Raw genomic sequence first — 15,398 nt, 5'->3', positions numbered from 1 at the left:
CTTTTCTACATGCCCAAACCACATTAACAACCCCTCCACAGCTCTGAGTTATATCCTTGATTATCCCACATCACCTTTTAATTTCTACACTCTGCATTGTCTACATGATATTGACATCACACATTGCTCTCAAATTAATCTTAACTGCCTTTAGCCTCCTTGTTGGTGCAGCATTCAAAACCTGCCCGAGACTGTTCAACTGCCTCCCAGCACACATAAGGGGGATTACCAACAGACCCCTGGCAGTCTTCAAGCTGGCACTGGACAAGCACCTAAAGTCAGTTCCTGATCAGCCGGGCTGTGGCTCATACGTTGGTTTGCGTGCAGCCAGCAGCAACAGCCTGGTTGATCAGGCTCTGATCCACCAGGAGGCCTGGTCACAGACTGGGCCGCGGGGGCATTGACCCCCGGAACTCTCTCCAGGTAAACTCCAGGTATCCTCACATAAAAGTGTTCGTATCACTATAATTTGGTACAAATTTCATGGACCAGCACAACCAACATAACCCGAACCAGCATGGTTTTAGAGCAGGACGATCATGTCTGTCACAGCTGCTGAACCATTATGACAGAATTACGGAGGCACTGGAAGACGACCAAAACGCAGATGTGATTTACACAGATTTTGCAAAGGTGTTTGACAAATGCGATCATAGTGATAGCGCACAAAATGAAGGCCATGGGCATTACAGGGAAGGTAGGCAGATGGATTTTCGGTTCCCTAACACACAGAACACAAAAAATAGTAATGAACAGGGCAAGATCCAGCATCAGCGAGGTCAAAAGCTCAGTGCCCCAAGGCACTGTCCTGGCACCTCTGCTGTTCCTCATCCTCATAGCAGACATAGACAAAACCACCCAGCACACTTTTGTATCATCATTTGCAGATGACACTAAAATAAGCATGAAAGTCAGTACGGTAGAGGACACTGAAAAAGTACAGGAAGGCATAAACAGGGTTTTCCAGTGGGCAGTGGAAAACAACATGACGTTCAATGGTGATAAGTTCCAGCTGCTTTGGTATGGAAAGAATGAAGAACTCAAAAGGAGCACTATATACAAAACTCAAGAGGGTCACCAAACAGAACGTAAGGAACACGTAAAAGACTTAGGAATAATTATGTCAGCAGACCTTTCTTTTAAAGACCATAACAAGACAAAGATCACGACAGCCAGGAAGATGACTGGGTGGGTATTGAGAACTTTCAAAACAAGGGAAACAATGCTGATGGTGACACTCTTCAAATCGCTAGTGCTCCCTCACTTAGAATATTGCTCAGTGCTGATGGCCCCGTTCAGGGCAGGAGAAATATTGGAGCTGGAACAAATACAGAGATCGTTTACAGCTCACATTGAGCCAGTAAAGCACCTAAACTACTGGGAACGCCTGCAAATCTTGAACATGTACTCATTGGAGCGGAGGAGAGAGAGGTACATGATAATATATACCTGGAAGGTACTCGAGGGCTTGGTCCCAAATCTGCACACTGCCATAACAACATACTGGAGTGAGAGATATGGGAGGAAGTGTAAAATAAACCCAGTGAGGAGCAGGGGTGCGGTGGGGACAATAAGGAAACACTGTATCAACATCTGGGGTCCCAGACTTTTCAACATCTTACCAGAAGATATCAGAAACACTGCTGGAACAAGTGTTGAAGCCTTCAAGAGGAAACTAGACTAAGTATCTTCACCAGGTGCCAGTTCAACCAGGCTGTGATGGCTATGTGGGGCAGCGGGCCTCCAGCAACAACAGCCTGGTTGACCAGGCGAGCACCAGACGAGCCTGGCCCATGGCCGGGCTCAGAGTAGATATGCTCTCGAAATTCTTCAAAGGTACACGGACAAGTTTTCTTTCCACAGATACTTCACACCACCCACTTTTCCCCCCCCTTCCCCCAATCTATAGGTTAGACAAATACTCAAGTGGGTGCGACTTGGCTTTGCTCAGCATTGGCCAGTAGGTCTGCAGCAGTCCTCTTTATGTTCTTATGTTCACCTTTTCATAGACCCATCTGCTGACATGTCCACTTCCAAATATCCATATACATAAACTTCTTCCATACTCCCTCCAAACTGATATTCAATATATCATTGCCTACACTTTTTGTTACCCTTATCACCTTCCTCTTATGTATGTTCACTTTCTTTTGCATACCTTCCCAAATTCATCCACCAACTTTTGTAATTTGCTTTCAGAATCCCTTATATATATATTTTCAAAACAAAAGCAAACAAACAAAAATACACACACATACAAACACACACACACATATACATACATACATACATAGTACAGTTACAAGTGGAGGGGGTAACAGGAGTTGAATGGGAAAAGCCAAATGATAAAAGGCGGGACTACACAGGTATGAGGAACTTATGTTTCATGCGATTATTTGGTGTTTCTGCAAGCGGGGTGTGAATTATAAACGTCTTCGGAGGCTTCTTACTTTATTTGCAAAGTCGTGGTGGGTACACAGGCTTGTGTGTTGTGCCCATGGCCCAGGAGGGCCACCCCACGAGAGGGAGAACTAGTAGGCCTTCTGTCTTGCTGCTAGGCCGCTGTAAGAGAGAGTGAGTGTGAGCCCAGCATCCCACAGACCTGGAGCAGGCCCACAGGACAGCACTTTAGTGGCGCGAAATATGAACTAAGCTGGCAGACAGTACAGGCTGTCTACACTTCCTGCAGGAGGTTCAGTGGGACAGAGAATTGGTAGGAAAGTCAGTAAATGAAATGATAGAATATGTAACAATGAAATGCAAGGCAGCAGAGGAAAGGTTTGTTTCCAAGGGCAACAGAAATAATGGGAAGACCAAAGCGAGTACTTGGTTTACCCGAAGGTATAGGGAGGCAAAAACTAAGAGCACTAGAGAATGGAAAAGGTGCAGAAGGCAAAGGACCCAAGAAAATAAGGAGATTAGTCGAAAAGCCAGAAATGACTATGCACAGATAAGGAGGGAGGCCCAGCGACAGTACAAAAATGACATAGCATTGAAAGTCGAGTCTGACTCGAAACTGCTGTAGAGCCACATTAGGAGGAAGACAACAGTCAAAGACCAGGTTGAGGAAAGAAGGTGGGGAACTCACAAGAAATGATCAGGAGGTATGTGAGGAGCTCAACACGAGATTTAAGGAAGTATTTACAGTGGAGATGGAGGACTCTGGGAAGACAGAGGGGGATGCCAACAAGGAATATACCAACAAGTGTTGGATGACACAGACAACTGAGAAGGAGGTGAAGAAGCTGCTAAGTGACCTTGATACCTCAAAGGCAATGGGACTGGACAACATCTCCCAGTGGGTCCTTAGAGAGGGAGCAGAAATGCTGTGTGTACCACTAGCCACAATCTTCAACACATCCCTTGAAACTAGGCATCTACCTGAGGTATGGAAGGCAGCAAATGTAGATCCCATTTTTAAAAAAAGGAGACAGAAAAGAGGCACTAAACTATAGACCAGTGTCACTGACATGTATGGTATGCAAAGTCATGGAGAAGATTATCAGGAGGAGAGTGGTGGAGCACCTGGAACGGAACAAGAGTATAAACGACAACCAGCACAGATTCATGGAAGGCAAATCCTGTGTCACAAACCTTCTGGAGTTTTATGATAAAGTAACAGAAGTAAGACATAGAGAGGGGTGGGTGGGTTGATTGCATTTTCTTGGACTGCAAGAAGGCCTTCGACACAGTTCCCCACAAGAGATTAATGCAGAAGCTAGAGGATCAGGTGTGTGTAATAGGAAGGGCACTGCAATGGATCAGAGAATACCTGACAGGGAGGCAGCGAGTCATGGTACATGATGAGGTATCACAGTGGGCACCTGTGACAAGCAGGGTCCCACAGGAGTCAGTTCTAGGACCAGTGCTAGGGTTAGGGGAGACATGATAACAACATACAAAATACTGTGTGGAATAGACAAGGTGGACAGAGACAGGATGTTCCAGAGAGGGGGGACACAAACAAGTGGTCATACTTGGAAGTTGAGTCAAAGGGATATTAGGAAGTACTTCAGTCATATAGTAGTTAGGAAGTGGAATAGTCTAGCAAGTGATGTAGTGGAGGCAGGAACCATACATAGCTTTAAGACAAGGTATGATAAAGCTCATGGAGCAGGGAGAGAGAGGACCTAGTAGCATTCAGTGAAGAGGTGGGGCCAGGAGCTGAGTCTTGACACCTGTACCCACAATTAGGTGAGTACAATTAAGTGAGTGTACAAACACTCACACTCATTGACTTCATTAGCATCTTGTCAGAAGTGTGCCAACATCACAATACAGATTACCCTACATCTGCAACATCCCCACCCCTTCTTCAGCGAAGGGACTTCCCTTCCCACCTCCACGACTTGAGTGTGGCTAACCGATTTCCCTAAGTCCCTTCGTAGGTGTTACCTTGCTTACACTCTAACAGCACATTAAGCATTAGAGCCACTCGTTTGCAATTTATACTGCTCACACAAGTCTGTTGGATGCTGAAGATCTTCTAACTCATGACTTCGTTTACCCCTTTCCCTTCACTCCTAACCATTTCTGGGATGACCCCATCCATCCGCCCCAGATTTATACACCCTCTTTGTCATCCTATTCCCCGCCATGCCTAAACCACTTCAAACCTATAATGTACTCTAGATGACCCCACACCATCCTCTGTATTCCCTCCATACATTGCCTCTTTGTATATTATGTATATATGCAGAATATTTATGTATGTTTTTTTTTTTACCCATTTCAGAGCACACAAAACTAAATCATTTGATGATCTAGACAAATTTGAAGAATAACGACGTCTATACACCTTCAAGTTGATAAAGCGTATAAAGAGCCCAGTGTGAAGGATGGTAATTTTATGTGCGGACATCCACGTTGTGGTAGCCTCTACTGTGGATGAGATTTTACAAATTATTACATAGTTATTTTTAAGGGGTTTACCCAGACCAGCATTAAACCAAAGACATTAAACAGGTAAACTAAATTCTGTGGATAATACTACATTGAACTGTATGCGAATATGTATCTCCAGTCATGGTTGGTAGTTGTGACATTTGTGCTTAAAGAACTATTCCAATATAGGTTATTTAGTATGATGAGGGTTTTATTCTTGATCAAAATCTAAGTGACATTAAGGATAATTGTAGTCATCACAATTAAAAGATCATTTATTTAATACAAGTAGTACTACAAAGTATGTCTTCATAATTTGTACCATGTAGATATTTCTTTAACCTGTCTCCAAGGCTACAGTCATTTTTACATGTTATCTAGCCAACTAATATTTACAATTAATGTACATTTTATAATCGGCACTAATCTTGTCATCTGTTATATATGGAAAGATGTGCAAACTGCCAACATACAGGTAAAACAAGATGCTTAGGAATACAAGATATAAGAATTTTTTGGTCAAGTGTGAGCATTATATTTTCCACTACACTTGATCAGTTATTGCATCAGAAGGTGCAGTATCTAAATGCTGATGAATGAGACACAGGCACAACACCTGGATATCTTTGAGATTTTTTTTTTTTCCTATACAGCAGGTTTTGTCAATCTCAGACAGGCAGAGAGACTTTTATACTGGAGCCAGAGGAGAGTTGCAGCAGGTGAATACATCACATGTGGATGGGGCCAGCTAGTGGAAGTAGGACATGCTTAAATCTGGGCCACAGATTTAGCAATAGTTGTAGATGTGGAGAGAGAATGCAATTGATGTCACAGGTGGATGGGACCCACTAGTGGAAGTTGATTAGTCCCATAATGTGGGTTAGAGGTTATCACTAGTTGTAGAAGATATCCTCTGTACAGAGGATATCTTTTACAACCCTGTTGCTAACCTCTAGCCCACATTAAGGAATGACCTGCTTCCACTAGTGAGTTCCACCCACCTGTGGATGTGATGTTTGTTTCGACTGTGTATCTCCACATCTTGTGAAACTCCAATAGCTAACCCCAACCTGCATGTAACATCTTTCAATTGCTGCACCTCTTCTCTGGCTCCAGTATGTTTCTCCATCCTCCTACCTCTGTGAGAAATTGACCATGCTGGCTATACAATGTTGTAAAGCTTTCCAATAAAAATACCCAGGTGTTTCAGAACTTTTATTCATCATACTAGGTTGATTGCTTCTTTTTGATAATAAAATTCATCAAACTAGCTCACAACTGAGCAAAACACACTAGTATCATGTGGAAGAGCTAAACCCATAATAGTCTAAAGACCACATAAGTACCCTTGTTTCATGTGTATTGTTGAACTGTATATACTATGTATTTATCATTTACAAATTATGTAGAAATGTGATATGAATTTTTTTTTAATCCCTACAACTGCAGTGTAAGGGTAATAAACAGCTTTAATAAAATAGCAGTTTCATTACTGTACCTATTATGCAAACAATACATTTAAAATTAAGAATTAATTAAACACATCTACTGCAGGATGCCAGCAAGTGTTAAAAAAAATGACTAGTTGTAATGGCCCTTTACTGAAATAACATTTTACCCAGTGGACTTTTTAAAGCACACCACAAAAGATATAAAAAAAAAGCTTAAATAATGCAAAAGTCAGGTGCATTGAGGTATTAAGTAGGTACTGCAGGTGGTGTACCGGCCCATATTAGGTATTTTTTGTTTAAAGATTGTAATCTTTTTAGTAGTCTATTCCAAACAACCATGCTTATTCTCTTGGAACAATAGTCTGGTCCTATTTCATGCCACTGAGAGTAACAGTTACGGAGCTGTGCATGCACGCACCCATATTAATGTTATCCATTCCATAGGCATATTTGTGCTCCTGTAGATGAAGAGGCAAACTTCTAGTCTATTCTGTGATGCAGATCAGCTCATATTATCTACATGGAATGCTGTAAACCCCTGCATCCTTACATCTGGTGTGTGGTTTTAGTAGTGATCACTGACATTTCTGTTGGACTTCTATAGCATAAGGGATACTCTGCTTGCTGTGGCCTTGTCAGTAGTATCTCTTAATGGTGTCCTAGTTTTTAGCCTTTTGGTACATCATGTCTGCTTTCTGCTTGCAATGGCAGATCACATGCTGAAGTCTGAGGCTGGGGAAGCAGCTCTCTATATAGATCTGTTCATCCTCCAGGAATTCATCACTGCAGACTGAGTGCTCATAGAAAAAAAAATCCTATTTGGACTTTTCAGTTCTCATTATGGTGTAAAAAAAGATGAATTGGATCATTGTTGTTGGTTGGTTTCTGATATAAAATTCACCTCAGGACATCATCTTGTCTGGTAAACCAAACATTGATATATCCATACAAAGTAAATTGTTTTATTTTTTTTTTATCATCACACTGGCCAATTCCCACCAAGGCAGGGTGGCCCGAAAAAGAAAAACTTTCACCATCATTCACTCCATCACTGTCTTGCCAGAAGGGTGCTTTACACTACAGTTTTTAAACTGCAACATTAACACCCCTCCTTCAGAGTGCAGGCACTGTACTTCCCATCTCCAGGACTCAAGTCCGGCCTGCCGGTTTCCCTGAACCCCTTCATAAATGTTACTTTGCTCACACTCCAACAGCACGTCAAGTATTAAAAACCATTCGTCTCCATTCACTCCTATCAAACACGCTCATGCACGCCTGCTGGAAGTCCAAGCCCCTCGCACACAAAACCTCCTTTACCCCCTCCCTCCAACCTTTCCTAGGCCGACCCCTACCCCGCCTTCCTTCCACTACAGACTGATACACTCTTGAAGTCATTCTGTTTCGCTCCATTCTCTCTACATGTCCGAACCACCTCAACAACCCTTCCTCAGCCCTCTGGACAACAGTTTTGGTAATCCCGCACCTCCTCCTAACTTCCAAACTACGAATTCTCTGCATTATATTCACACCACACATTGCCCTCAGACATGACATCTCCACTGCCTCCAGCCTTCTCCTCGCTGCAATATTTATCACCCATGCTTCACACCCATATAAGAGTGTTGGTAAAACTATACTCTCATACATTCCCCTCTTTGCCTCCAAGGACAAAATTCTTGGAGGGTTATTTCTGGTTTACTTGTTCAAGGAAATGCTGGCAATTAAATTGCTTGGGTATGATGACCAACACATCATAAATTTATCTCAACCAAGCGATGAATCAGAATGATGGAAGACAAGTTTCAATAGTATCATTCTGCAACACATCACTAGGCTAAGATATGCTGATAATGTGCTGGTCATCTTACTAAGACAATTTAATTTCCAGCATTTCTTGAATAAGTAACCCAGAGAGAATCCTCCATACAATTTACTTTGGAGGAGATTAACGAGACCCTTCCCTTAGATGTCTGGTATACCAAACAAGATGATGTCCTGAGGTGAATGGTATACCAGAAACCAAAACAACCTAAATTTTTTTCTCCAACCATCTGAGAACCAAGAAGAGTGCTAATCTAGTTTCATCTATGAGCACTCCATCTACTCATGAATTCTTGAAAGATGAACAAAACTCTATGGAGAATTTCTTCTCCAACCTTAGATTTCCTCAATAAGTTATCTGCCATTGCAAGCAGAAAGCAGACACCCGGGCACCACCATTAAAAGATAATATCAATACAGTATCCATATTATACAAGGCCAACACAATGTCACAGTGATCACTACTAAGATCATACAAGACTGTACAAGGACCTCCATGCTACACACCAGACGCAAAGATGCAGAGGTTTACACATTTCATGTAGAGAATGTGACCTAGTCTATATCAGGAAAATGACTAGAAGCTTGCCTCTATGCTTATAGGAACACAAAAACACTTGCAGAATGGATAGTATTAGGAATGTGCGCGCGTGCATGCACAGCACCATAACTGCAGCTCATTTAATGGCATGGGATAGGACCAGACTATAGTTTCAGGAAAAAACAGTCAAGAATAGATGCTTGGAATTATCTGCAATAAAATTTACAAACACCATCAATTAGTTGCATGTTCATTTTAACAACCCTTATAGTACTAATTGTTCTAGAACAATGGCTCGTAGTCTGCCTGCAGCACCTTAAACTTGAAACCTCAATGCACCTGACTCATACAAACGACTTCTGCATTATTTTAAGGAGTATCTTATTTGAAGAACTCCAGCTATGGGCAAAACATTGTACCATTAAAGAACTCCACTGCATCTAGTGTCTTTTTTTATACACAATATCTCTAAATGTACAACTTTCAGGTTAACTACAAAAATTAAGTGAATACATAATACACAGTATTTGTGGGGCAATACAATAAGAGAATAGATATTACATTTATGGGGAATGCTAAACCCACAGCAGCCAAACAACCCGGGAAACAGGAGGTAATCAGATTTGAGCCAAGGAAGAATAACTCCAATTCTTTGGAACAAGAGCTCATCACCTGCAACAAGGCAACACACTTGAAGAGACTAGAATTAAATAATCCATCAAAGGGGGAAGGGGAGGTGCCTTGATGCTGGTGAACGCTTATAAACCCAAGGAATTGGAGCTTCCCTTCTTCAGATTGAGCCCGACTGCCTCCCATTCTCCATATGCTGTATGACCTACCCTACGAGTTCAGCACATACTCATGGATGTAACAAATAAAAACAATGATAGTTAAAAAAAAAAAAACAGGAAATGTACTGAGTATAAGAATATTGCTAAATATTAGTTTTAATTCATGGGATCAGCTTAAAACTTATTGCCCTCTCAACTCTATAAAAATCTTTTCATCTATTACTATCCAGAAAAATAACTTGCTAATATACACTCAGAATTAAGAAGGCTTTTATATTTTTAACTTTATTACATTAAAGAAAAAATAGTTTGCAAATAATTACAAAATTGTATTAAAATTACCATTAATTTTAATGTTCATTATAAAATGTGTAAATGCAATACACAGCAGAATCTTCATTATCCAAAGTATACTGGTAAGGACTGATCTTTAAACAAAATTATATATTGTAGATGTGAACTATTGTATATATACCAGGTACTTAAGTGTATATATACAATGGACTTAAGAAAAACTGTATCTACTGTCCCTACCTCATTCCTCACCCCCAACGCTGGATCACCGAAATGGGGCGAGATTTGAGCAGTTGTGGCTGAGGGGTGTGGCACACCCTTAGGAGGTATGCCACTCTTTTCACAGGGCACTTGCTTGGATAAAAACCCAGCAACTCTTCTCCTGTTCAGTGATGAGGTGTATCTCTTCTTTAGTCTAAATTTGTTGACTTCTGGTCAGTAATGAAATGAATTCTGGACATATTATAAGCGCTGTTAATACTCTACTTTGAATTTTTTGCTTTCCATGTGATGATATCTGTAATATGACAGTAAATTAGTAATGATAGTAACAAGCTGATATTGATAGTAGCAAACCGAAGATATTATCAACTTGATGATGACAGGAATAGCAAGTTGATAATGATAGTAACAAATTTTTTATAACAGCAGCAACAAGCTGATAATGTCAATAATAGCTTATGTTTTAAAGTGCTGAATAACGAGACAATTCGACTGCTCTGTATATCAACCAACTAAATTAAGTCGAGTATGTGTGGCTCTACATAACTCACGTGGATTTGGGGCATATGAATATATTGTGTAAAAATATCCATTGAGTACACACACCACAACAGACCCCAGTCTTCCAAGAGGGTGGATTAAGAACAGGGACTACACACATATATACAACCTCTCCTAACTTCGATGTACTTGTTTACTGACGACTTGGACTTACAACAGGCTCTCTGACCAGTATGCATACTTAAATAATATCTATTAGAGCTGATTTCCTCTATTCTGTTTATTACAAAATACAGTACACTACTGTATAAACATTTAGAAATATAGTAAAAATGTTATAAATGGTGCAAAGATGACATTAAAATAATATCAAAGATGGCTGACAAAAACACACTACCATTATAGTATGCTCCTTGCTTACCGACGAATTTGTTCACTGACGTGGTCTTAGGAACGAAACCCCGTCATTAAGTGAGGAGAGGCTGTATACACTTTTTTTTTTTCAACAAACCAGTCATATATCCCACTGAGATAGGGTGACCCAAAAAAAAAAAAAGAAAAATACTTTCACCATCATTCACACATTATCACTCTTTTACAGAGGTGCTCAGATACAACAGTTTAGATGTCACTCCAAACAGCCAATATTCTAAACCCCTCCTTTAAACTGCAGGCATTGTACTTCCCACCTCCAGGACTCAAGTCCATCTAACTGGTTTCCCTGAATCCTTTCACAAAATATTATCCTGCTCACACTCCAACAGTTACCTACCTGGAGGGCATTCCGGGGATCAATGCCCCTGTGGCCCAGTCCATGACCAGGCTTTGTCAGGTCCCAAAAATCATTCGTCACCATTCACTCCTGTCTAACAGTCACACACACTTGCTGGAAGTCCAAACCCCTCGCCCACAAACCCTCCTTTACCCCCTCTCTCCAACCTTTCCTAGGATGATCCCTACCCCACCTTCCTTTCCCTACAGATTATGCTCTCCAAGTCATTCTACTTTGTTCCAGTCTCTCTAAATGACCAAACCATCTCAACAACCCCTCTTCAGCCCTCTGACTAATACTTTTAGTAACTCCACACCTAATTTCCACACTATGAATTCTCTGCATAATATTTACACCACACATTGCCCTTAGACACATCTCCACTGCCTCCAGCCTCCTCCTTGCTGCAGCATTTGCAACCCATGCTTCACACCCATATAAGAGTGTTGGTACCACTATACTCATACATTCCCTTCTTTGTCTCCATGGATAATGTTCTGTGTCTCCAGATACCTCAAAGCACCACTCACCTTTTTTTCTTCATCAATTCTATGGTTAACCTCATCCTTCATAAACCCATCTGCTGACAAGTCAACTCCCAAATATTTGAACACATTCATTTCTTCCATACTCCCTCCCTCCAATGTGATATCCAATTTTTCTTTATCTAGATCGTTTGATGCCCTCATCACCTTACTCTTATCTATGCTCATTTTCAACTTTCTACCTTTACACATCATTACTTACCTTAAAATATTTTCAACCTTAGCTTATAGTGAGTGGTGAATATATTTATTGTAGGAAGTCTGAATAAATGAAGAATGGACAGAACTGAAAACTGCTGCATCATTGAAAACTGGAAAGCGGGTACCGCCTATATTCATGACAAATGCTAAACTTTATGCACAAAGTAAAACATTTAAAATAAAAACAATTGTACAATTATTATAAGGCTGGCAACAAGCAATGCCTTTTTACCAGGTCACATTCCAAGGTGTTGGAGTGTAAGCACGGTAACATTTATGAAGAGATTCAGGGGAAACTGGTTAGCCAGACTTGAGTCCTGGAGGTGGGATGTACAGTGGCTGCACTCTAAAGGAGGGGTGAGGATGTTGCAGTTCGGAACCTTTATCTGAACTGTGGCATCTGCACAAGTCTGGCAAGACAGCAATTGAATGAATGACGATGAATGTGTTTCCTCTCTTTTTATGGGTCACCCTACCTCAGCGGGAAATGGGCACTGTTAAAAAAATACTCAGGAGGTAAGTACTATTATACTGTCATGAGTGAACCCAGCAACAACCATGGGAAGTACTACTCTCCTGTAACAAGCATAATCAGCAATTACCAAGAGAAATGAACCGTCCTGTCATGAGCGTAGTCGGTAACCACCACGGAAAGTACTAGTTTCGTGCCATGAGTGTAGTTGGTAACCACCATGGGAAGTAGTTCTACTGTCTTGCCATGAGTGTAGTCAGCAAGCACCCAAAGGGTTACAGCACTACTGCCCTGTCATATGATTTTGTAGACAGCAACTATTCAGGACAGTACTATTGTCCTGTCATACAAGTGCAAAATTCAAGCTCTTAAAATATTCTGCATTCCAGCAAGTTTGTTAGCTTTTCTTTCTGTTACCAGAATATGTAAGACATCATGTAAATCTTACAAGTTTTCTCTTTTCACTTGCAATCAATATACATTTATCTTTACTTTCCTGTGTTAACAGCTCCCAATCCTAAAATATTTTTCTTTTTAATTTAGGAGGCATGTGCCATGACAACATTGAATCACAGAACCTTCTACTAACATTTCCTTCCATAAAGAGTATATTGCAAATGTACTGGACATAAAATATTAATTTCCTTGATCTAGTCTACAATAAATGAATGCATGATTCATAGATCTGAACACCGTATCCAAATTCCATTTTTTTTAATACATCAGCACTGCTTTTATTAGACAATGTTATATTTCATGCTGTACTTTTAACCCGTAAATGGTCCAAACGTATATATACGTTTTTTCAACATTTGAAAGTATGTAAAAAAAGTAGATCTTCTTTTTGTTTTTTTACATTTGAAAATATGTAAAAAAAACGTAGATCTACTTTTGTAGCACTACACATGTGAACGTAGATCTGCTTGGACCGTTTATGGGTTAAAGCAATGAACTCTAACGTTACATATTAAGTGATACATTTTTGTGTGTGAAATAACAGACTGAGCGTTCATGGTTCAATTCCTGCCACAGATGGAAACGTTGGGCATGTTTCCTTACACCTGATGCCCCTGTTCACCTAGTAGTAAGTAGGTATCTGGGTGTTAGTCAACTGTAAGTAGGTATCGGGGTGATAGCATACCCCAGGGTTGGGCTTAGAAATGAGCTAAGGTAGGATAACAGGTCTTAGCCTGTAAATTGATATACATAAAAAAAATTCTGATTTTTTAAATTATGCAGTACATTTTAGCCCGTGGCTGACTAAATCTACTTTAAAATGATAAGAACATTTTGCTGATCACTGTACCACACATAGTACATATTGTAAATTACATATGGTAAGACTGCAATATCACAAAGGGAAATACTGGTAGATTTCTGGCTATACTACAATATTTTCCTTACCTTCCAAAGAAGTGCTCCTCCATCTATTGCCAATCATTTCTCCTTCTTGTTATTGAGAATGTGTAAATACTTTCCTCGGGTCATCTCTTTAGCTTCCTCCAGACCCAGTTGGTAAGCAACATTCTGAAGTTTCTTCACCTCTTCAATTATTTCCAAAGCTGTCAGCAATCGAAATTCTGTTAATAAAGAAGCACAAACATACAGTACTCCATTATGTAAAAATGCAGTTAATGTAATTAGACTAGTTATGTGATTATTATTATTAGATTACTAATCTACCAGTTAGATTTTCAATTTAACTCATGCATATTATTATCAAGTAATGGAAATTATTAGGGATGTATGATGTCACATATATATATAGATGGGGTTGTAAAAGAAATGAATGCTAAGGTGTTGGGACGAGATGTGGGAATGAAAGAGAGTGAATTTGGCATAGAATGGGAGTTGTCAAAATTGCTTTTTGCTGATGACACAGTTCTTATGGGACATTCTGAAGAGAAATTGCCAAGATACCCACAACCCCCTTGGCAATTGCAACAGCAGTGGGTACAAAGGCATAAAAAATGTAAATGGAACTCAGGGACAGCTCCAATGCCCCAAATCTAGTCTCTTGTAAATACAATACTGGAGTCATGGTCTCAAGAAAGGATAGAAGTGTCTTCAATGTGGGCAATAGAAAAATCTTCAAGTCAATTCCACTGCATGAGAACCAAGGGAGGTCAAGGCAGCTGACACTTTAATAACATCATGTTTCACCCTCTGAAAGGTACACAATGTACATATTTTATATATTTCGAATTTATGCATAATTTTACACTGGAAATAATTCCATTAACAGCTAAAATGAAAATGTCTTGCTTTATATTATAAGACTTATTACATTAGTTTAAATAAGTAGGTAGGATGTATGCCTACACCTCTCCGTGCTCGGTGATGGAATTTTGATTGACTGTCAGCACATGTTAAACCCCTGCATGCTTGTTTCAATTGCTGGGGTAGCTGTTTAGTCACATGATCACACCTGATGTTTGGGCTGCAGGGTTTGCCTCACTCAATTTTCATCGTTACTCTTTTAGGAGTTACATCAAGCATTCTCTCTCTCTCTCTTTGGCTGTTGATTCATGGTGGCCACAAGCTTAATCTGCTCTGTCATCTATTATGTGTTTGATTCTGGTTTGTGTGGAGTACATCTCCGTGGGTTAGACGGAATGTACTGCTCGTCTCTCTGTGAGACACCATTCTTAGTAGGGACTTGTTGTCTGTATAAGTCTAAGTTGAGTCTTATGGAGACATTACTGATGATTTTTCCAATTATATTTTTTGTATAATGCTGAAATTCTGCACAGGTCTTCTCTATTTTATGTAGATGCGATAGGTGCAAATTCACTATTTTGCAATATCCTATCACTAATTCCTTATATGCATTTTATCTCATCGCATGCAATCTGTGCAGTTTGCAAAGAACAATAACCCTTTAACTTTCCAAACGTTGATTT

General features: G+C 40.1%; 2 protein-coding genes across 7 annotated transcripts in view; one reads left to right on the top strand and one right to left on the bottom strand.

Annotated features, from left to right (window-relative positions):
• The window catches only part of LOC128687876 (uncharacterized), a 323,177-nt gene extending 317,554 nt beyond the window's left edge, over positions 1–5,623 (top strand). For all 6 annotated transcript variants that reach the window (XM_070083497.1, XM_070083496.1, XM_070083495.1 and 3 more), the window contains one exon: positions 4,736–5,623. In XM_070083497.1, the coding sequence (XP_069939598.1) occupies positions 4,736–4,784 (49 nt within the window). In that variant the 3' untranslated portion in view covers positions 4,785–5,623. The remainder of the gene's footprint in view (positions 1–4,735) is intronic.
• The window catches only part of LOC128687878 (protein lin-52 homolog), a 27,904-nt gene continuing 17,652 nt past the window's right edge, over positions 5,147–15,398 (bottom strand). Inside the window, exons 4-5 of the mRNA XM_070083501.1 lie at positions 13,900–14,075; positions 5,147–10,299 (exon numbers count right to left, since the gene is read on the bottom strand). Coding sequence (XP_069939602.1) covers positions 13,933–14,075 — 143 coding nt within the window. The 3' untranslated portion in view covers positions 5,147–10,299; positions 13,900–13,932. The remainder of the gene's footprint in view (positions 10,300–13,899; positions 14,076–15,398) is intronic.

The sequence above is a fragment of the Cherax quadricarinatus genome, chromosome 10 (assembly GCF_038502225.1).
Source record: "Cherax quadricarinatus isolate ZL_2023a chromosome 10, ASM3850222v1, whole genome shotgun sequence".
NCBI classification, from domain to species: Eukaryota; Metazoa; Arthropoda; class Malacostraca; order Decapoda; family Parastacidae; genus Cherax; species Cherax quadricarinatus.
Note: the sequence above shows the minus strand (reverse complement) of the source record. Positions and strands in the feature narration are given on the sequence as shown.